Source organism: Prionailurus viverrinus, chromosome B2, assembly GCF_022837055.1.
Source record: "Prionailurus viverrinus isolate Anna chromosome B2, UM_Priviv_1.0, whole genome shotgun sequence".
Lineage (NCBI taxonomy): Eukaryota > Metazoa > Chordata > Mammalia > Carnivora > Felidae > Prionailurus > Prionailurus viverrinus.
The window spans coordinates 58,077,389-58,099,995 of NC_062565.1; the positions used below are offsets into that span (position 1 = coordinate 58,077,389).

General features: G+C 35.3%; 1 protein-coding gene across 1 annotated transcript in view; it reads right to left on the reverse strand.

Annotated features, from left to right (window-relative positions):
• EYS (eyes shut homolog) overlaps nucleotides 1-22,607 on the reverse strand; it is a 1,626,372-nt gene that overhangs the window by 446,455 nt on the left and 1,157,310 nt on the right. The window contains exon 30 of the mRNA XM_047860135.1: nucleotides 7,318-7,547. Coding sequence (XP_047716091.1) covers nucleotides 7,318-7,547 — 230 coding nt within the window. The remainder of the gene's footprint in view (nucleotides 1-7,317; nucleotides 7,548-22,607) is intronic.

Here is a 22,607-nt window from a genome sequence, read left to right on the forward strand (position 1 = left end):
GGACAAAACAGAAAATAGGGGAGTGATGAGAACAGGGAGGAGAAATATCTGAAGAATTTTTAAGGAAAAGATTATGGCATGTGTGTGTGTACACGTGTGCTATAAAAACCTTATGTGAATGACTCTACTTTTGTATGGAAATAAAAGAGAGGCCCATTGTTCAGGATCTTTTTTTTTTTTTTTTTCGTTTATTTTTATTTTTGGGACAGAGAGAGACAGAGCATGAACGGGGGAGGGGCAGAGAGAGAGGGAGACACAGAATCGGAAACAGGCTCCAGGCTCTGAGCCATCATCCCAGAGCCCGACGCGGGGCTCGAACTCACGGACCGCGAGATCGTGACCTGGCTGAAGTCGGACGCTTAACCAACTGCGCCACCCAGGCGCCTCCATTGTTCAGGATCTTGATGGATTTTATGATCCAGTTAGAGGCCTAAGGTAAAGATGGTTCCTCTTACCCCTCTTCTTTCTGTCCTGCTCAGGCAGTGGGTTAGCATATGGCTGAGGTTTTGCCAACTAGACAGTTTCAAAATACTTCTTGGGACTCTGAATCTTAAGCAAATGATTCAGAACACAGTGACAGTATAAGCTCTTCTTCGGTGGTGGTGGTGGTGGTGGTGGTGGTCCAAACTGTTTTTGGATGAACCTCATTCTGCTTCCTGTTTCCTAGTTCTCCAGAGTATCCTTCAGAGTATATTTTCCAAGTTGGTTCCACTTGCTTTTCCCAATTTTGTGAGCATCGGATATCCATCTAATGAACTTCCTTTTCTACTATATAATCAAGTAAATTCCCTGAGGAATGACTACAAGTCCTATGGTAGGCAGAATAATGCCCCCCCCCCCCCAACGCAAAGATGTCCACATCCTAATTCCTAGGATCTATGCAAATGTTATTTTAGAAGGCAAAGGGACACTAAGGCTGCAGTTGGAATTTAAACTGCTAATCAGCCAATGCTGAGATACAAGGATTATCCTGGATTATCTATCTGAATGGGCTCTGTGTAATAATAAGGCTCATTAAACATAAAAAAGGGAGGTGGAAGCATAGATGGAGTAACATGGTATGAAAAAGTTTCAGCTCACCATTGTTTGCTTTGAAGATGAATATAGGGGGCCATGAACCAAGGAATGAAGAAGGCCTCTAGAAGTTGGAAAAGGCAAGGATATAGATTCTCCCCTAGAACCTCCAGAAAGGAACACAGCCCTTCCAATATCTTGATTTTAACCCACTGAGAATTATGGCAGTCTTTCTATCTATGGAACTTTAATATATGGAATTTTAAAGTTTATTTATGTATTTTAAGAGAAAAAGTAAGAGAAACGAGAGAGGAAAGAGGGAGGGGCAGAAGAAAGGAAGAGAGAGAATACCAACCAGTCTCCATGTTGTCAATATGGAGCCCAAGGTGGAGCTTGATCCCATGAACTGTGAGATCATGATCAAGCTGAAATCAAAGAGTTGGACATTTAACCGAAAGAGCCACCAGGTGCTCAGTCCATGATTTATGGAAATTCAAGATAATAAACTTGTACTGTTGAAATCACTAAGTTGTGTGATAATTAGTTATGGAAGCAACAGAAAACTAATATAGGTCCTAAGTAATACATTGTTAAGGGGGAGGTGATGTTGAGCTGAGACTATGTAGCTTTAAAGAAGGAAGTGGGAAATGCCAGCCTACCTTTGTTATGTTTATCTTCCTTTCCCTGCATCTCCCATTCTACACCCCATGTGAACAAATACTTGCAAACTTAAGGATGAAAACATGATTTCTTAATTTCATACTACCTCCAATATCTAACTCCATGTGTTATACATGTTTGGTGTTCACCTAATGTTTATTTATTTAAATCTGTTTAATTGTAGTGGAATAAAAGGATGTTAATTAAGGAAATAAAGGAGACAAATATATGTCATTCTTTTTTGATAAACAGAAGGGTGTATGTATTCCCTCCTTATCCTATATGGAAATTGCTGGATCATTACCAGTGTAAGTAGAGAGATTGATGGATATTTACTTTTTACATAGTTATAATCACTGAGAAGAGGAGGGAGCTGTCTTCTCCCACCAACTAACTGAACATAGGGCTCCTTGCTGGAGAGTGTGCTGCAACTGATAGTGGAGAAGACTGGAGCCCTTCAGCCCACCCTTGCTTTCAAAAATGAAACCCTCTTGTCTCCTTTCAGCCCCTGTCCTTGACTTCAATCTCCATTCATTTTCAACTTAACTATTTCAGCAGTTGCTGTTTACTAACAAATATGCAGCGCTGCTCTAGGATTTGAAAAATACATTTTCAGACATGGGAATTTTCAGTATTATGTTTGAAAATGCCAATACCCATTTCTTGGCCGTTTGCTGATGATGTAGACTATCAGTTCCCTGCAAAGGAGATAAATCGTTGTTATAAGAAGCTGATTAATGCTCTGTTTCTCTGCCTTCTTGGCTCTGGAATGTCTAACATTAGGTCACCTGATCTAAAATAAATAAATGAATTCAATCTACTCTAATATGCCTTTAAAATAATATAGTAAAAGCAAAGGCAGGTGTTAAGGCAATCTTTTTTTTCTTTCTTTTATAATAAGACAAAATGCCTGCTAAAACCTCTCATTTTTATTTCTAGGTTTGTAATTTACTCAGTACAGTTGACCTTTAAACATATATGGGATATACACAGACAGGATATCAAATAAAACAAAAGATTTCTTCGTTTTAATGTATGGCATTTAAATACTCCTTTATTGCACTATTTATAAAACTGTTTTATAGAACACTAAAAAGTATTGGGCTGTTTAAAAATGTTAATCCTATAATTAATAGTCAGAGGCATACGCTTTTCCCCAGCACAAGGCACTGATATTCTAAATCTGTCACTCTGAACTTTACAGTAGGAGACAGCCATCTGCCTGCATGCAGCCATCTAAAACAAAGCAAGAATATATGTTCTTATGTTTCCCCTGTGAGATGCAGGATCATTATAATAAATTAGGCAACAAGGTTTAGCTAATATGAATTAAGATAGCATATGTTGAGAAAAAAACACATATTAAATCAAACCAATTCAATAAAAGTCAATGCTATTAGGTGATTGGATAGGGATGATTTGATAAAATAGAGCACATTACGTAATGCTAAGTAGAAAGGAAACATGTGTATGGGTGACCCATTACTGAGTCCCATAGCCCTAAAAAACCCTTCTCTGTATTACTGAACCCAGCACAATTTTAATTACGGTCTATACTTAATTTAAACCTCAATTTTGCTGTGAAAAATCAAAGTTGTTAAAATAAAATACTTTAATATCCTCTCACAAGAATATTAACTGGAAGTAAAAAAGCAAGGTTGTAAAGAAAAATCAACTTCTGGGGCACCTGGGTGGCTCAGTCGGTTAAGCGTCTGACTTCAGCTCAGGTCATGATCTTGCGGTTCATGAGTTTAAGCCCCGCATCAGGCTCTGTGCTGACGGCTTGGAGCCTGGAGGCTGATTCGGATTCTATGTCTCCCTCTCCCTCTCTCTGCCCCTCCCCCACTCATACTCAGTCTCTCTCTGTCCCTGTCAAAAATAAATAAACGTTAAAAAAAATTAAAAAAAAAAAAGAAAAATCAACTTCTAACTTATCTTTACTTATAGATGCCTGTGCAATTATATATATTTTTTTCAGAGAATTGTATTGCCATCATTAATAAACAGATTTTTCTGAAATTCAAATCTTGTTCATCTACTTTCTACATTTCAGGTTTTACTGAAATCATTATAGAGATAGATAGGATTCTTTTCAGGTCACCTAATGTGCTCTACAGTTTAATTTTATGTGGATCACAGTAATAATCCTCTCTGTAGTAAAAATTTAGTAGATCAACATTAATTTCTTTAGTTTTCTGGTTTTCAAAATTTCATTTTATTTTATTTGAGAGAGAAAGAGAGAGCACACGCATGCGGAGGGGTTGGCGGGGGGGGTGAGACAGAGAATCTTAAGCAGGCTCCATGATCAGTGTAGAGCCCCATGCGGGGTTCAATCCCATGACCCTGGGATCATGACCCTAGCTGAAATCAAGAAGCAGACATTCAATCGAATGAGACACCCAGGCACCCCCAAAGTTTTATTTTTTAAAGAAAATTCTTTTTTTCCTGAAATAAAGATATTTTTTATGTAGAGACTAAAGAATAAGAAAATTCAGAAATTCCATGCCCTGCTATCATGTTAAATTTGATATTCTAACTAGTATAGCAATGGAGCATCACAGTTAAATGTGAAGTCTGGAGTCAGCCAAGATTGCTTCTAATCCTACCTCTACCACAGACAGACTATGAGACCTTCAGTGAGTAATTTAACAGAGTCTAGGCTTTAGATTTCTCATTTGTAAATTGGGTTAATTTACAGTTCCCACTTCAGCTGGGTTATTCTGAGGGTTAAATGAAAGAAGATGCATGAAGCACTCAGTGCAGTGTCTGGTAAATCAGACCCTTCACAGTGATAGTATGTAAATTTCATTCTGGAAGCATAATTTCATATATTTTAGCTGTTGAATGTACTCAGTAAAGGACTCATTAAAAAATTATTTTCATAGCAATTATCTTTAAGTTCTAAGCATTTTAATACTGATAATATTTCTAATATACATATATATAGAGAGAGAGAGCAAGAGAGAGAGACAGAGAGAGAGAGACAGAAAGACAGAAAGAGACAGAGACAGACTGATTTAGGGACTGTTTATCCAAATCAAGATTTTTACCATGTAGGTGAAACACTGAAACTGGCATAGAATATTGTTTATTGAAATCTACACTTAGAAATTGTGGCATTTGGCCAATCTAGATAATACTATAAAAAGTCTCATCATGGTACTAGATTCCTGAATCATGGGTCTTAGGCGCCCATCCTCATCTGTCAATCGGGATTGTAAAATGCATACCAGTATGAATTATATTTAGAGCACTAGATTGAAAACACAAACCTGTTCTTGACTTTATGACTGAAAGAAGAAAGGTACTTAATTCAAATTTAAGGGATAAACGATTAAAACAACATAAAATTCTTATACTTAGAAATAATATTCCAGGGGCGCCTGGGTGGCTCAGTCGGTTGAGCGTCCGACTTCGGCTCAGGTCATGATCTCACGGTCCATGAGTTCGAGCCCCACATCAGGCTCTGTGCTGACACCTCAGAGCCTGAAGCCTGCTTCAGATTCTGTGTCTCCCTCTCTCTCTGACCCTCCCCCATTCATGCTCTGTCTCTCTCTGTCTCAAAAATAAATAAACGTTAAAAAAAAAGAAATAATATTCCAAATTCTAAAAATGCACATTACACTGCATTATAAGTATTACACATGAAATATTTCCCAAAAAAGGAGGAAAGAAAAAGATAATACTATGACAACTCATACTATAAAAAAAGAGTTCTATTGCATAAATTTTGTATAGAGTATCACACAAGCTCAGATATTACTCAAAGTTCTTTAAAAAGTCTGTAACTGGCAATAATTATTTACTCACAGTTTCTGATTATTTTGCACTCAGAAATTAGTACTCTATACTGGATTACCTAATTTTTGCAATGCATATAATCCAATTATTAGTTTTTAAAATATTATAAATTCAATAGGAAAAACATTAGAATGTAAAAGGCAGGAAGTACTTAATAATGCTGAAAAGAGAAAAATAAAATATCCCTAACAACAAATATAAACAGAGATTCCCAGTCCTTTTCCTGAGGTCAATTTTCTACATTCTGCAACCCAAAACACCAAATAGAATTAAACCACAGTCAAGCCTTGGGTTTAACTCCAAATAAGCCTGGATTTATATCTTTCTGGAGAAAGTACAGGTCTGTACATCCACTGTTAAAGCTGTTCAGTAAGGAGTTAAAGGAGGGAGAACTGGGGATTCAGTAGGAGAGTTAAGGATTATGGCTGGAGGGTCATTTGTAGTCTAATGTGTATGACTGACCATGAGATATAGCCAATAACTAAAGACTCCTCGTTTCATTACATCAATTTCACTATCACTAGTAAATTTGATTTAAAAAAACATTAAAAATCAAAGTATAGATTAATAAATTAATCTAATAAATTAATAAATAAAATAATTTATTATAAAAATAAAAATAATTAAGAAGGGTATTTTTCTAAAACTCTACCTAGCATGAAATTAAAAAAAGAAAAAGCCCTCTCAGAGATTTAAATGGCTAAGTGTGGATCTAAAAGAGCTTTACAGTCCAAATTATGTTCCTAGAACTCTACTTACAGAATGTAGTATAAATGGTCTCATACTGTAGCAGAATTGGCAAGTCTCATATTTCGCAGACATATGAAATATTCACTCAAAAATCAAGCAAAGTGATGTTTTCAAAAGCATTTTACAGTTAAAAAATAGACTTTAAGGATACATATTATTTATACAATGAGACTGAAAATAGACCATGTTTCCATTTTTTTTGCTTTTAACTATATTTACTTACTTACTTGGCTGAATATTAACACATAACAGTCACACAGGGTTATTTGGCAAGAAGAGCTGAATAACATATATGTACCTATGAGTTTGCTTCCAGAGGTCTCACATTTTGGTGTTGAAAAAGGATTTAAACACAATCTTGGACAAATAATGAAATTCTCTGCCATATGAATCACTATCCAATAGTAATCCCCATCCTCACCTCCTCAATTTAGAACCAGTGATTAATTTTACATAGAAAACAATATCACTTTTCAGCTATTAGTGTAAGGACATGCATCATGACCTAATGCCTTTGTAATCTGCCCAGGGCGTTTCTGGCTCTAATTGCCCATCACTGCTTTAATTAACTGAGTGACTCTTAGGAGGCCATTAGATGTTTGCAATAGGGAAATTCTCTTTTGATTCATAAACAGCTCCATTAATGCTAAAACCATGTTCTTAGTTATCAAAAAAATAACGAATCTTAACAAAATAATTTAAATACGGGGATCTGCTTACGAAATACAAAAAAAAGTGATGTGATTAATAATTAAGCAATAAAAATAGTATACAATAGAACCTAATTGTTTCTATGCTGACAAAAGATGGACACATCATAATTTTAGAACAAACTACATAAAGAACACTACATTTCCACCTAAACTCTTATTTTTTGTGGCAGCTGAAAATATATTTTGAATGGCAATCCTAATGGAGAAAATAAAATCTTAGGTTTGCTTCTACAATACTGAACCAAAAGTGTTCTATCATAATTCATTTTTAAATAAAATTATACAGATGTTTCTTGTTTCTGTCAACATGCTTCCTATAAGGTTGTAATTCTCTTGTCACCTCTAGAGAACTTTTTAAAAACAAATGAAGATCGATTACCTTGTTCACAGAAACGGCCAGTAAAATGTAGCGGACAGTCACAGTGGAATGAGAAGGTACCGCTGGAGAGGGAGACAGGATGACAAGTGCCTCCATTGTAACACAGGTCCTCCTGGCACACGGGTGGTGCTACAGGAGGGGTGCCGAGGGAGGTCCATGTGGCGTCAACCCCTTCTGTTGCACTAGAAGGAGCAACAGAAGACACTGTAGACAGAGTGGAATCCTGGGATCTAGATTTATAACAAGATCAGAAAACACAATATAAGTAAAAGTACATGAACTTAAACAGAAATAACAGAAACTCTGGTTTAAAATAAGATGAAATAAAAACAACACATATCAGCGGTTTAACCTAGGGTAAAGAGAATTATCATGTTTGGTTTCCAGTTGTGGGATTTACAAATGTTGAAAATGCCTGAGCTCTAGAATGTGACCTCAGGTGGATCACAGAGCTATAGTCCATCTATGTGGTTCTGAGAAGCTAAATTAATTTCTTCTAAGTACGTAAGAAACCTGAACGTATCAGCCTCCATAAGCCTAATTGTTTTCTTACATAAAAGAATCAGAATGTGGCTAAGTATAGCTCTACTTTGACTATTTTAACCCTCATGAACCTAAGTTAAAAAAAAATGAGGCCATGTTACATTTTAATGGTAAAACTGCTTGCACGTGACTTATTTCTAGGTTGATTACTAGAAATGTGTATTCCTCAAAGTGACTTGCATTCGAGAGTTACTCATGAGGTACCTTAGAAATGCCTGTAAGTGATTCTCTTAAATTTTTTTCCCACAAATTTTACTACCAGTTTAATTTTCTTCTTCCTTAATAAATAATGAAACAACAACAAAATCCCTTTGAATTAAGTTGAAGTTCCTTACTTTTATATTCAAAGCCTCTTGGTAATGGAATTCTTCTTTGCTTTCCAGCTCACTTTATCGTGATTCCTAATAAATACCTTAACTTCACTCATACCCAATGAGATTACTATTCCTTCAAAACTCCGAACATTCTGAATTTAGGCAGTTTGTTCAACTACTTTCTACGCATTATTGCTCCTCTCTTGCTATCTAAGTTTTACCTAAAGTGCCAAGTCAAAATCTATCTTATTTCCTCTAGATAGCCTTCCTTCTTCATTGGTCCTTAAGATGAAATTGGTATTTCTTTCATCTTTAAAATTCCGTATGTCAATGTACCACTGCTGGAATATTTTCCACTGGCTTGGAGTACATTTTTTTAATTTTAGGTAGAGCTACAGGCTGTACATTGGTCATTGTTCTTCTACCTTCCCCCCACACACAAATTCCTCATTTTGGCAGAATTCCTTATTCATAGTAAACAACTGAATTGATGTCTTCAGAGTGCTCCTGAGTGTTACATTACTGTTTGGAAGTAGTGCTTTTGGAATTCTCATTTAATAAAAATCACTAGGAGAATTATCTTTTTAATATAAAAAAAATCTTCCTGCAATAACAAATAAACAACAACTTAACTATCTGAGTAAATTTTTATTTTGTACATTGTCATAAAGATAAAACTTTGGCAAAAGAAGTCCGTTCAAAAGTTATCTTCAGACTGACGTTTAGAGACTCAGTCATTTTTGCATCTCCTGTCTATTACCATGTCAATTTATTGGAATAAAAAAGCTGAAGAAAATGAAATAGATAATTTATTAAAACATTTTATCAAAACCAAAATAATATTAAACGGCAGGTCATTTCTTTTGTTTTACAATGCTCTTGCAACCTGAAATTTCTACTTATGATGTTTATCCCAGGTTGTAACCATATATTTATATTTTTGATGAAGCCAAACTGTCTTCTCTCTCCTCAATGTCCACAAAGAATGGATGGATCATCTCTGCTCATTCTTCATGTTATCCCTAACAACAATGATAATCCTCAAGTAGACTTTTCAAGAAATATTTTATAAACTAATTTGAATAATTTTGTAAACATCCAATGTACCACAGTACCAACAAGAAAAATAGCAAGTGAAAATAAGTTTATATTTAGGGTCCATTTCATAACTCCATTACACACCATGTTTGGTTTTATAAATAATATAAATTCTAACACTTCTGATGCAATCTTGCAATCAACTTTCTCAGATTTCATTCTGTTAGATTAGCATAATTCTCCCCATTTGTACTCATAGTATAAATTTGTCCCTTTAAAGTAACTTCCATTAAGCAATGCTAATTTGAAGTTCATGGGATTTATTACTCAGTATTCTGTATTCTAATTTAATTTTTATTTCATTTTTTCTGAATGATTTCACCATTTCATCTATCTCTTGCTATAGACTTCATGAACTACAGTCAATTATCTCTTTCAGGAATAAATTAGACTGAATTAAATGTCACTACTTCTTTCTTCTACAGTAGCTGCTAAGGGAGTCTATGTCTCACCTGAAAAAATCAATATGTTGCACATTTCAGCTGCTAGCTGATTATACAAAAATAATTACTGTTAATTGATCCATCAATTAAAACAGCAGGGCCATAAATCAAATTTTGAAAACAGCATTAATTTAACATATTCTGTTTTTAAGGTCAAATTTGGTATTTGATATATCACTATTAACAGCCCTTCACTTTCAGTGTTTTTCTTTTCTTAAATTATAAATTATGTCATAACCTCACCTATTTTAGAATTAAAGTAAACTTTATTCAATTTTAATAGATTTAAAAAGAAACAAAAATTTCTTCTGATAACATTTTAACTTATTTTTACTTTATGTAAAATAGGTTAAACATACCAAATAAACATGGACATTAAATACAATTAGATGATAGTCATACTGATATAATTAGTAATGTACAAAAGGAGCATTAAATTTGTAATTGCTTTCATTCTAAAAATCATGACTATATGAAAGCTTACAAATAAATCAGGATTCAGGGTTTTCAACACTTTTAAATCAATAATATTGTAAAACTTCATTGCCTTTCTTATTACTATCAGTCTAAAATAATAAGTATAAAGAATCTGCTGGATTGTCTCTTGGGTATCTCTGGACAAGGATATAGTGATGAACCAGTCATTGGTATAACAAGCAGTAATCTCTAAAGACCTTTTTCTGAATGAATTAATGATTGAATGAAATGCTAATTTTACTCAAAATCAAGCCAGATCCTTAGAGAAAGGCACCTTGATATGACAGTGATTACTAATCACGTTGTGGGAGTTCTGGGTGGAAGAAAGGAAGACCCTCCACTCATTGTCTCATTCCTGCCATTCTCTCATTTCCAGAAAGTTCTACAAAATCATTTGCCTGGCAGGCAGCAAGCAATTCACATTGTTTCAGCCTGAGGGATTTTACTTGTTAGCTGACTTTATCACTGTTTAGCATACATTTGTCTGGCCTCAATTTCTTAGAAGAAAGAATGGACTCACTCACAATTATGAAGCCCTGCTTCATAAGCAGAGAAGCAGGATTTTTGGAATTATGAGGAAGTATTAAAAAGAAAAACTTAGCCAGAGGAGTCTTGAGTTTGTGGCTCTTAACAGTATAGGGGGAAAGAAATCTTCAAAAATCATTATAATTAAATTTTTAAAGTGGGAAAATAATCTAGGCAATAAAAGACATATACTTGATGTACAAATAACATGTATACTGTTTTTTAAAAATGAGAATAGTTGTATAAACATACATACTCCCTTCTACTTTATGTTTTCACCTACTAGGATATGCTCATCTGCTCTTTACTTTTTCACCTAAAAATAATTCTTAGCATGCTGCCCTATCAGTAGGTACAGTTCTTCATTTTCCTTTTTAAGTTGCAAAGTGTTATACTGTTTATACATTATTGCTTCTATCAGTTTGGAATTAATATATTTAAGCTGTTTCAAGTTTTTCTCTAATATCTGGGTCATACATTTATTTTAATAGGTATATAGATATACTTTGCAGAGGATACCCATTTTAAGTACAAGAGTCAATGAATTTTAGTAGATTGAGAGGTGTGCAAACATCAACATAACCTAATTTAAATTTTGTCTTCCCTAAAATGGTACTATTTCTGTGGAGTTTCTTAGTGGCCAGGCCCTCAGTTCCCATTTAGGATAACTGTCAACATCTAGTCATGTTTTAGTGGTGGTGGCAAATAGGAATAAACTCAAAGAATTTAATTTCTGCTCTATCAAAATCATGAGCTATCATGCTATCAAATAGAGCTTGAAACATACTGAAAAATGGCTTCAAAATTTTATTTAAATTGTCAGCATTGTCTACTAGCTTCAAAATTCATGTTGTCTTGTCTTTAGTTTGATCTAATAGTGAATTCTTTCTGAAAGCAAAACAGAAAGATGTTTGCTATTTAAGATGTATTTAATTACCATAACTACATTAAAAGAGGAAATACGTAAAATTACTGTTAGTACTTATAAAATTCTCATTTGTCATTCAAGACAAAAATTAAATATCAAACAAAAATTATACCTGGAAGAATTGATCTGAAAACACGAATCCCAGGTATTATTACTCTTCTTTTTTTCACATAACATTATGCAATAGAATAATCATATCCTAATAACAAATGCAATATTTAACATTTTATTTTATTTTTTCCTAAAGTTTATTTTTGAGAGAGAGAGAGAACAAGCACAAGTGGGGAGGGGCAGAGAGAGAGAGAGAGAGAGAGAGAGAGAGAATCCCAAGCAGGATCCAGGCTCTGAGCTGTCAGCACAGAGCCTGACATGGAGCTCAAACTCACGAACTGTGAGATCATGACCTGAACAGAAGTCAGATGCTTAACCAACTAAACCACACAGGTGCCCCAATATTTCACATTTAAAGCACAAGTAAATTCATTCACTATTAACATAATAGTGGGATTTTAAAAGATCTTGTTTCCACATTGTCCCAATTTTTCTCACTAAAGAAATACATTTCTCATTCTCACAATCTTGTATGTTTTAGCTCTTACATATTCATAGATAAGGTTCCTTAGATCACAAGCATTCTCACATAATCGAAGTTCGCAGAATTGCTGTGTGTTAAGCAGAATAGTACCCCAAGGCATTCCAAGCCGCTGCTGTCCCTCAATATACAGGGTGGGTAATTTTGAAGAGCTGTACTCTCACTGATTGGTTATGATTTTCTTTTCCCATGTCAGCCCTACTGAGGATTGTTCCTGATCACAGAGAAGGTGCAAGCTGTCCTGATCTTGATTCCCGAGTCCAACCCTGCATGGGAATTAAATCAATGCTTTCTGCCAATATGACAGATCAGTCAAATAGCAGAAATGTTGGATTTCTTTCCTTTCCACATCTGAAATTCTACGCCCCCCTCCTTTTAAAAAAACTAGTAAAATATCTTTTCTACCTTCTGTCAGTTCTTCTACATTTGTATTTTCTTTTCAGTATCTGACTTTAGTTCCTGTTTTTCTGTAATTCATCCTTCTCACTGTTCTTGTTCTTATTACTCTCATACCAAAAATTATTCCAATTGTGGGGCGCCTGGGTGGCGCAGTCGGTTAAGCGTCCGACTTCAGCCAGGTCACGATCTCGCGGTCCGTGAGTTCGAGCCCCGCGTTGGGCTCTGGGCTGATGGCTCGGAGCCTGGAGCCTGTTTCTGATTCTGTGTCTCCCTCTCTCTCTGCCCCTCCCCCGTTCATGCTCTGTCTCTCTCTATCCCAAAAATAAATAAACGTTGAGAAAAAAAAAAAGCTATAAAAAAAAATTATTCCAATTGAAATACACGTTCTTCTGTGATTTGGTTCCATCTCACTTTTTGGTTTTGCCTGCCTCCAGTGCTTTAATGTATGTCCAATACAAGTATGTTCTAACCACATCTTATATAACTTTTAACATATTTTTCAGTATTTTTACTTCAATTTATAGGAGATAATTATATATGACAGATACTGCTCTAGTCCATGTCTTTTCAAATAAGATTTCCTGGTCTTTCTGAGAATTTTGTAGTGTTTTCAGTTTTCCGTCTCCTGTTATTCCTGTTGACAATTAATTTGCTACATGCAATTATCCTTCTATTGTAGAAAACTTGTTTCTCTTCTCTGAATACCTTCAAAATGTTCTTTTTGGTCTTTTTCTTTCCAGTTTTTCCACTGTGATATGTTGAGATATAGAATTATTTTTATTCATCTAGCTTAGTTTTTTTCTGGGGAGATTTTCTATATGAAGCATCTATGCTTTTCACATATTCTGGAAAAATGATAGCTTTCCCACATTCATTTTAAATTCTTCTATTAAAACATTAGATGAAATAAAATGTTCTCATTTTATCTTCCATGTCTTCAGCTCCTTTTGCAACATCTCTCTCAATTCATAATAGTTTCTTCAGATATATTATTCCATTCATTATTTATCATCACAGCTCTTTATTTATTTATTTTGAGAGAGAGAGAGAGAGCGCGAGCGTGTGCCAGGGAGGGGCAGAGAGAATCTCAAAACAGACTCTGCACTGATCAGTGCAGGGCTCCAACTGCTGTGTTCCTACTGCAGGGTTTGAACTCATGAACCATGATATCATGATCTGAGCTGAAATCAAGAGTTGGATGTTTAACCGACAGAGCTACCCAGGCGCCCCTCTTTATAGCTCTAATTGCTGTTTAACTTGTCAATTTTTCAATTTAAATTATTATTTTTTCACTTTTTACACTTCTATTTACTTGTGTTAAAAGCTCTCTGTTCAGTTTTCATGGTATCTTTTTCTTTACTCATACTCTAACTTCCCTCTTTTACTTCTTAAAAAAATCAAGCATAAATTTTTTTATTCTGTATCTGGTAATAACAACATCTGGTCTTTGCAGATCCAAGTCACCTCCTCTTCTTTCTGCTGTCTCATCTCTCAGGGTGATTTTTATTCCCTTTCAAATGTCTTATAATATTTTCACTGTAAACTCATATTCTTTGGAACTGTATCTGTGAGAATACTTTGAGGCCTTAGTGTAAGGCATTTCTTAGAGGACTTATATTTGCTTTGTTCATTCCATGAGGGCAATTTCAACCTGGAAACACTAAAAAATAAATTTTTCTTTAAGACTTTTAAATAAATAGGAAGTGGCTCATTTATAGTATAATCCCTGGAACCAAGTCAACAAATATTTTGAATAAGTTAATGATATACAGGTTTGGATCACAAACCTCCATAGTGAGCTAGTTTGTTGTTATAGTTTTTTTTTAAATTTTTATTAAGTTTTAAATTTTAATTCCAGTATTGTTAACATGCAGTGTTAAATTAGTTTCAGGTATACAATATAGTGATTCAACAATTCTACACAACATTACTCAGGCTCTTCATGATAAGTGTACTCTTAATTCCCCTTCACCTATGTCACTCAATCCCACCTCCTTCCTCTCTGATATGCTTTAATTTAAATGAGTACCCTATTATTTATTTGCAATAAGAGCATTTTGTACTTGAATCATACTCCAAAATACATGGTTCTAAAAGATATAAAATATTTCACCCAAGAGAAAAAGAACACAGAGTTTCTTCAATTACAGTATTATACATAATTGGGAAAGATTTTTTCCCTCCTACCTAAAGCTAATGCACAGTCAGGAAAATTTTTGTCAGATAGTTTTTTTTTCCTTTCATTTTTTTTGGGGGGGGGGGTGGTAAGGATTTTTCTCATTAGTTTGGTATTTTAATAATTTATTAAAATTATTTTAATATTTAAAGAGCCTATTTAATATAGGCTCTACTTTAGCCTATATTTTATGTCTGACTTATAGTTGGAATGTTTTTCAGCCACTACATTACCCAAAATGGAAGTCACCATTTTATTTTTCTTTAATTTTCCAGGAACTTCTCAAAATACACGCCTGTTAAATGAACACTTTATTTTTTTCAACACTAATATATATGAATGTTGCATGTGAATATGTGGTGTGTATCTTTAAGTTTTTGTAGTTCTCCATATATTCTTTATAGGAGTAGACTTAGATATGGGTGTACAGCTTATAATTCTTAGAAAATGCTTAATATTATTTTGTATATTTGTACCATCGAACACTTAATTGTTATTCTATGATTATTTCTCTTTTTAGGGCTTAAAATCTTAAAGCAACTTTATTTACTTACTTAGCTATATCAGTTCTGATATATAATAATTGCCAAAGATATATTTTTTGATTTTATAAATTTTCTAATCTATAGATACATTCTGAGGTGTGGCATAAAAAGAAACAAATCATTTTTAAATATAAAATTTAATGGATCATTATGGATACTGAACTCTACATCATGGATCCTTAAAGAAATCTACAAATTCACAATCTAATGCTTGTATTATTTAGATTTTTAAGAGCAAATTAAATTTAAAATAACATACTTATAAAAACAGTATTTTTTACTAAAAGAACATTTTTACTAAATGGCTACATTTAGTTTTGTAAATCACTGAAGTCTGAATATCTTTCCACTATTGACAATAAGGAATATAAAAATATGCAGCATTTTTAGTAGGTGTTTTATGTCAAATGGAAACATTAATTATATTAATTACATTTCCTTTATGGAGAGATATTACTCTGGAATACTTCCAAGTTAGCATAAAACATACAGGAAAGAAGAATATACTAAAATATCAGTCGGGATTGAAAATGTATTATTACTTATTACCTTGAAAGTGCATCCAAATCAGAGACAGGAAAGTTAACAATCAATATGTCATGATTAAAGTCACATACTTAACTCCAGCTATAAGAACATGTGCACTGGCAAAAACAAATGCAAATTTGTCTTCTAGTCTTAAAATGAGAGAATAACTTTCTCACATTCATAGGAATCCCAGAGTATTTATTTCATAAAAAGAACTCCTTTAAGGAATCTAGATCTAGACATTACCAGCCAGGATTTGAAAAAAAAAAAAAAGATGGGTCAAGAGAAACGACATGTCAATTAATCCAGAATTCACTGCACATCATTCATTCATTTATTCAACCTAAAAGGACTTATGGAATTCTCTCTATGCACCAGAAACTCACTAAATATGCTCAGTAGTAGAACCGAGGCCCTCCTATTTATGAGCTTTCCATCTTATGGGGTTGAGAAAAAAAAAATTGAGCAATGCAAGACTGCATAATGCATTAAGTGCTAACTAAACTCAGCACTGCTCAAATGTTGCAAATGTGCTAACATAATTTTATTCTCACAATACAAAAAGTGACCATTTTTATTTTCCTAAATTTACAGATGAGAAAACAGAGGTACACACTTAATAAACTTGCTCAATATCATAGGCAAACATATGGATTTGAACCCATATAGTTTGAACCTTGAACTAAAACTTTTCAAATTTTTTATTCCTGGCAGGGGACAAACAGATGTACTGATGGCAGTGTTGTAGACAGATGTTACGGTAAGAGTAGAGCAAAAGCTATCAGAAAGGCTTCTTCATGAGGTTTATAGCTGAGTCTTAAAAAAAACAGCAGTTGGCTAGAGAAGGATGGGCAAAGAAGCCTGTAGGGAAAGAAGCACACACATGCAAACACCAACAGGTGAGTCTTGGGAGACAGGCAGGGGCTGGATTATGGGGAGATTTGTTGGCCAAATTTAAAGGCAATGTGAAGCCATGAACGTTTTAAGCAGGAAATCAATAATCCATATCTGTTTTGAGCTACCTTTCTGGTTTTAATGTGAAGAATAGTTTGTGAGGGAATAGTAGCCAGAAGTAATTCAAGTATTATAGGAATAAAAGTAATCAGATTGGAACTTGAACTAAGAGTATGTTATTGGGGGTATAGTGAAGTGATAGCATTTCAGAAGGATTTGTTATTGAGAGTTTAGTTAAATTATTCTATAATATTGTTGCCTTGGCATCCATTTTGTGGTCAAGCAGCCCACAAAGTCCTTGAAGTGGCATAAGTCATTCCCATGAGTGCATGCCCTAGGTAACAGTTGGCAGAGTCACAAGTAAATGTAAGTTCCTAATATGACTTCCCTACTGCCTTTGTGATAAGCAGTCTCCCCCACTTCCCCCTGACTTATCCTCATGTGCCACCTGGGTAAGATCCCCATGGAGCGTACCAAAATCCTGTTCCTTTTGGTTTGAACTGACCCACCTAGCTTTGGTCTAGGAATCCCAAAGCATTCCTGCTACAGACCCTAATAAGGCATTTATTTCAGATCCTCTTCCTCTCTCTCTGCTTGAACCCTGCTTTGACCTCCGGCATGACTCCTCAAGGCATGATGGTTACTTCCTCCAGAATTTGTGAAAAATAAACTTCTTTATTTCTATTCCAATGTGGTCTTCTGTTGAACCACGGCTCACCATGTAACATGTGGGGCTCTACTTAACAAATGTTAACTCTGTAACAAAGTCACATTTGGTTTCCCAAATGACTTTGTGATCAATTTCATATATGAGGTATGCATCAGTCAGGGACTGTCAGAAAACAGATGCACATTCAGAAAGAGTAACAAGTGAGTTTAATGAAGAGACTATTTTCAAGTTGGAAAAGCTTAAGAGAATCAACAAGTGATTGAAAAGTGTCCCAAGAAACAAATCTGTCACTGTCATTGAACCTGAATGGGCAAGAAAATGAAGTACTTTCTGTGCTGTGGACAAAGATGGCCGTACAGAAGAAGGGGCACTTGAGAAGAGCTGTGGTCTTGGAGTAAGGAATGCAGCCACCACAAATTTATATGCAGCTGAGAGAAAACAGAATAACTTGACCTCTTCCTCTTTCTATTCCTTCAATGTCCTGCCATCTCTTTGGCCAAACTGAAAGTCAGAGGCCAAAGGGAGCTGGGTGGTTGTGGCCCATAGATGTCAGCCTCCCAGGGTACCAAGCAGGGTGGAAAAAGATGGAGGGTAGATCTGGAAGTGAAGTAGTGAATAGGTAGTTCAGAGAGAAAGATGAAAAAGCATAGGTGAATCTCAGATTTTGGGTTTAGGTAACTAAGGAACAATTACCATTTAGTGATATGGAAGATATAAATTTCATGCTGGGCACAAGTGGTCTCAATCTTGATCTAATGGGATGATTTCTTACATAAATGGTAGTATCTATCTCCTTTTTCCAGAACTGATTTTTTTTCCACTTAAAAAGTATTTCTTTGGCAATTTGGGAGAAGAAACTTGAGCACATGAACTTATATCACCACTTTGTGTGAAAAATCAGTAAAATGTATCTTTTACAAGTAAATGGTGATCCATTTCATTATATTCTTGCTCAGTTGGGTCACAAAATCACAACCCTCGATATCATCATTTGCCAGGGGGCAGCTAGCAGAACTGCAGGCAATGTAGCCAAGGGATATAATCATTTCTCTAAAGAGAAAACCATATGGGTTTTACAAATGCCTTATTATATCAGGAGAATGATTTAAGAGGTTTATTTTAACCTATTAGCCCTAATACAAGAGAGCCACAAACAGCTAAAGCAATGTAGAAAAAACTGTTCATTTCAAAATTCAAAAGGCTACAGAAAAATACTAGACACAATAGTTTTACTTTCAAAATGTGATGGCTTACATTAAAAGGTAGTCATTGGTTTCTCACTACTGTGAAGAACCTGATATATTAGTTTGGGAATCTTAAAGTATGCACACAAAAATTAAACTCGAATCCAAATGTAAAGTCATTCCTTAAAATTCTACTGTATTACAAAGAACAAGCTCAGGTACTCACACCCTAAATCAATTTCCGTTTAAGTTCTAAGGAAAGATCCAAATAGAGCCCTTTCATTGTTTTTAGAAATGTTTGCCATACTATTTTTCTTTATATAAACCTTGGAATAGAAAAGAATGTTATTTTTGTATATTAATCTTTTTCAAAAATACACTAGATGACCTCAGAAAATAAATAAGCATATCAAAAGGTGCTGAAACAAAGGATACTTGCGGATATTGAAGCAGCATTGTCTATCTCATCTTGTTCTTAAACTCTCAATATTATATTACTGAAGCAATGGATTTAGCCTTGTCGAATATGAACATCTATTAATGGCTTGTCTGTGAAAGCTGGGCCATTGGCTTTAACCAGCAATGTCCTCAAGACAGTAGAGACAGTCTGCCCATGAATCATCACTTCTTATACATTCAAACGAATTGCCTTAAAATATTTATAATGTTTCAGCTTATCTTAAGGTAGATATGTTTAATAACCTTTCCGGCGGCTCAACTCCATAATCTCTACGAATTTTAACACTATATTTCAGAGAACTACCAGTACTATTCAAGGTAAGAATAAATGGGTCTCAGAGAATTATTGCATAGCTGTGGTTAATAACCAACAATAAACTCGGGCTGTATCTGACATGTGGGCAATCTTATTTAATTGAGTGTATTAAAGTATCTCAGGAATGCCAAGGGGGATTCACTTTGAAGGAGAACAATGCGGCACCAATACGGAGGCACAATGCAAGAAAAATCATACAGAACTAATTTATCATAGTTGTTACTTCTTTTCTAGTCGAAAAGCTTCAGTGAAGTGAGTCAGAATGAAAGCCAAATAAGTAAGTCAGGACAAGTTTCAAATGGAAAAAGGTGCTATGACAATACATAGAAGGAAGAAATTAAGACCATATCAAGAATTTAAGAAGGCTTCACAGAGAGGTCAATTGATCTGAATCCTGAAGTATGGAGAAGAGATTCCCAGATAGCAAAGGTGATCTATCCTAGGCTGAAGAAACAACATGTAGAAAAGTGTGAAATATTTCCATTATTGATATAGTTGGAAATTTTTTCTAATTACAGAGAATGGATGTGGAAGTAAATATAAATTGTGATGGGATTATAAATGGAATATTCTTAAATGTCAGCTTTTGAACAGACTGTCTTATAGATGTTGAAAAGTCCCAACTTCTCTTTAGAGTTTCAGATCAGAGCCAAACATGCAAGCCTGCGACTCCCTACGGAAGTCCCACAGGTACCTGGGCTCTTACTTGCTCTGTCCCTTAAACTTCCTTCCCTTTCCTGGCTCTCCCACATGGCCCAAAGTCAAATTAGAAGCTTGAACATAATCCTTCCTACTCCCTTTTCCTCAGGTCACACATACATTCCATTACCAGGGTCTATTCAATTCATCAGTATGTACCTCAAAACTAGGTCCTCTTTTTACTATCACCACTTCTTGCCCAAGTGATTGCAAAAACAATCCATTTGGCTTCCTTGCCTTCAGTCATGATTCTGTCAATTCATTCACCACAATGCAAAGAGGGTGATCATGTTAAAATGTGAACCTGATCACATTATTCCCCTTAGCATATTCAGAGACTCCCTGTTTCTCTCAGTATCAACTTTAATGTGATTACCATAGCTTTCAAAGCTATTGGCAAGCTGGTTCTGCCTCAGGAGGTATCTCATCTTTAATCTCAGTTTCTGAACAATTTGTTCTCTTATGCTTTGTTCTAACTTTAGCTGGTTGAGGCCAATTTATATTTCAATTCTTAACTTAGAATATGGTTCTTCTAGAAAGCTTTCCCTGACACTCAAATCTACTTTAGACACATATCCCATATATTTAGCCCCCATACCTCTATCAGAAGTGTTACCACTTTATACAGTAATAGCTTATTTATTTGTATTTTCCCCTAGAATCTGAACTATAAGCTCAGGGATTTTATAAATTTCTTCCCTCTTCAGTGGAGTCCAGTCTCTTGAATAGTGATGACATTCAGTGTTTGTGAAATAGGTGAATAAATGTGTAGGGTCTTGATCAGAAAGACCATTCCATATCATGTTGAGAAGGCTGGACTTTATTCTACAAGTCAATGCTTTCAAATATGTCAGGAAGTACTAAAATCCATAAGGTAAATACAGGGGTTTCCAGGAGCATCAATATTCCTCAAATTAATGTATCATTTAAATAGTTTAATAATTAATATTTGTGAGGCTTAAGATAAAACATTACATTTTCATGAAATTTTCTTTGCCCTCTGCTACTGGAGTAAGGCAGACATCTGTGAGTATTTGTTTACTCTTCTCAGCCTTTAATTACACACAGCAGAAACTCTTAAGAAACACTGTTGTAGGCGTTGGCAGGTTTTATGCAAAGTGGAATGATATGCCTAGATTTAAATGTAAGTGTCTCAAAGTCACATTTTTTATTGTAAGTCATAAATAGGCATTATATTTTATACACTGGCTTTCTTATGAAAATAGCTAACAAAGTACTGCCTTATTCATATCACCATAGATAGGGTCCTGGGTAGTTGCTGATGCCACAACCATCAGCACAAATAATTTCAGTCCTAAATATTTCCTTAGGATTTCTGACCACCATGGTGAGCACCAGTGTTTCATCTCTCATTCCATTAAAGAAGGTATCATTCAGGTCTACACTGAATGATCCCTCACATGACACCATATCCAGAGGGACCACTGGACCAGAGCCCAGAACCAGCTAGACTCTGGCTTCCTTCAAGTCTAAATGGAGTGGCCAGAGAGACAACTTGTAAATTCAGGGGAATTCACCCTGAAGGGGATGAACTTTACCCAACAGAAGGGCAAAAAGGGGGGCCAGTGAGTATATTCATCTCCTTTCTCCCCCAGAGACTATTGTTATGATGTCCTGTATGAGCCCTCATAAGATGTCCCACTTGGCAGGGGCAGTTGTGTGGCTCCACCCATTGAACATCCGACTTCAGATCAGGTCATGATCTCATGGTTTGTAGGTTTGAGCCCCACAGTGGGCTCACTGCTGTCAGCACCAAAGCTGTCAGGGCAGAGCCTGCTTTGGATCCTCTGTCCCCTCTCTCTTCGCCCCTTCCCCACATGTTCTCTCTCTCTCTCTCTGGCTCAAAAATAAAAATATTAAAAAAAAAAAAAAAGATGTCCCACATGGCAGAACTGTGACTGTTACAAATTTGTGGTCCCCTCAGTAATGCACACCTCTCTATTTATCCTCATTCTTCTCTGCTTCACTCCCCTTTTCCTCTCATTCCGGTGACTATACTCAACATCAAGTTTTAATTCAGATTCTGTTCTCTAGAGAATCGGTACAAGAAAGCTAGATTTTAGAAATTAGTGACTTATCATGGTTCTGCTCCCAGGAGGTCCTGATTGAACAATTATTGGCCTTCTCTGTCTAACCTCGTTTTTGTATCATTGTGCCTGTTTTCTCATTATTTAAAAAGCATTATACTATCCCATTATTTAAAAAGATTTATGACACTTCACAGGATATGCTAGTTTGAAAAACAGTGTGTGTAGGGGTGCCTGGGTGGCTCAGTCGGTTAAGCGTCCAACTTCGGCTCAGTTCATGATCTCATGGTTCGTGGGTTCGAACCCCGTGTTGGGCTCCATGCTGACAGCTCAGAGCCTGGAGCCTGCTTCAGATTCGGTGTCTCACTCTCTCTCTCTGCCCCTCCCCAGCT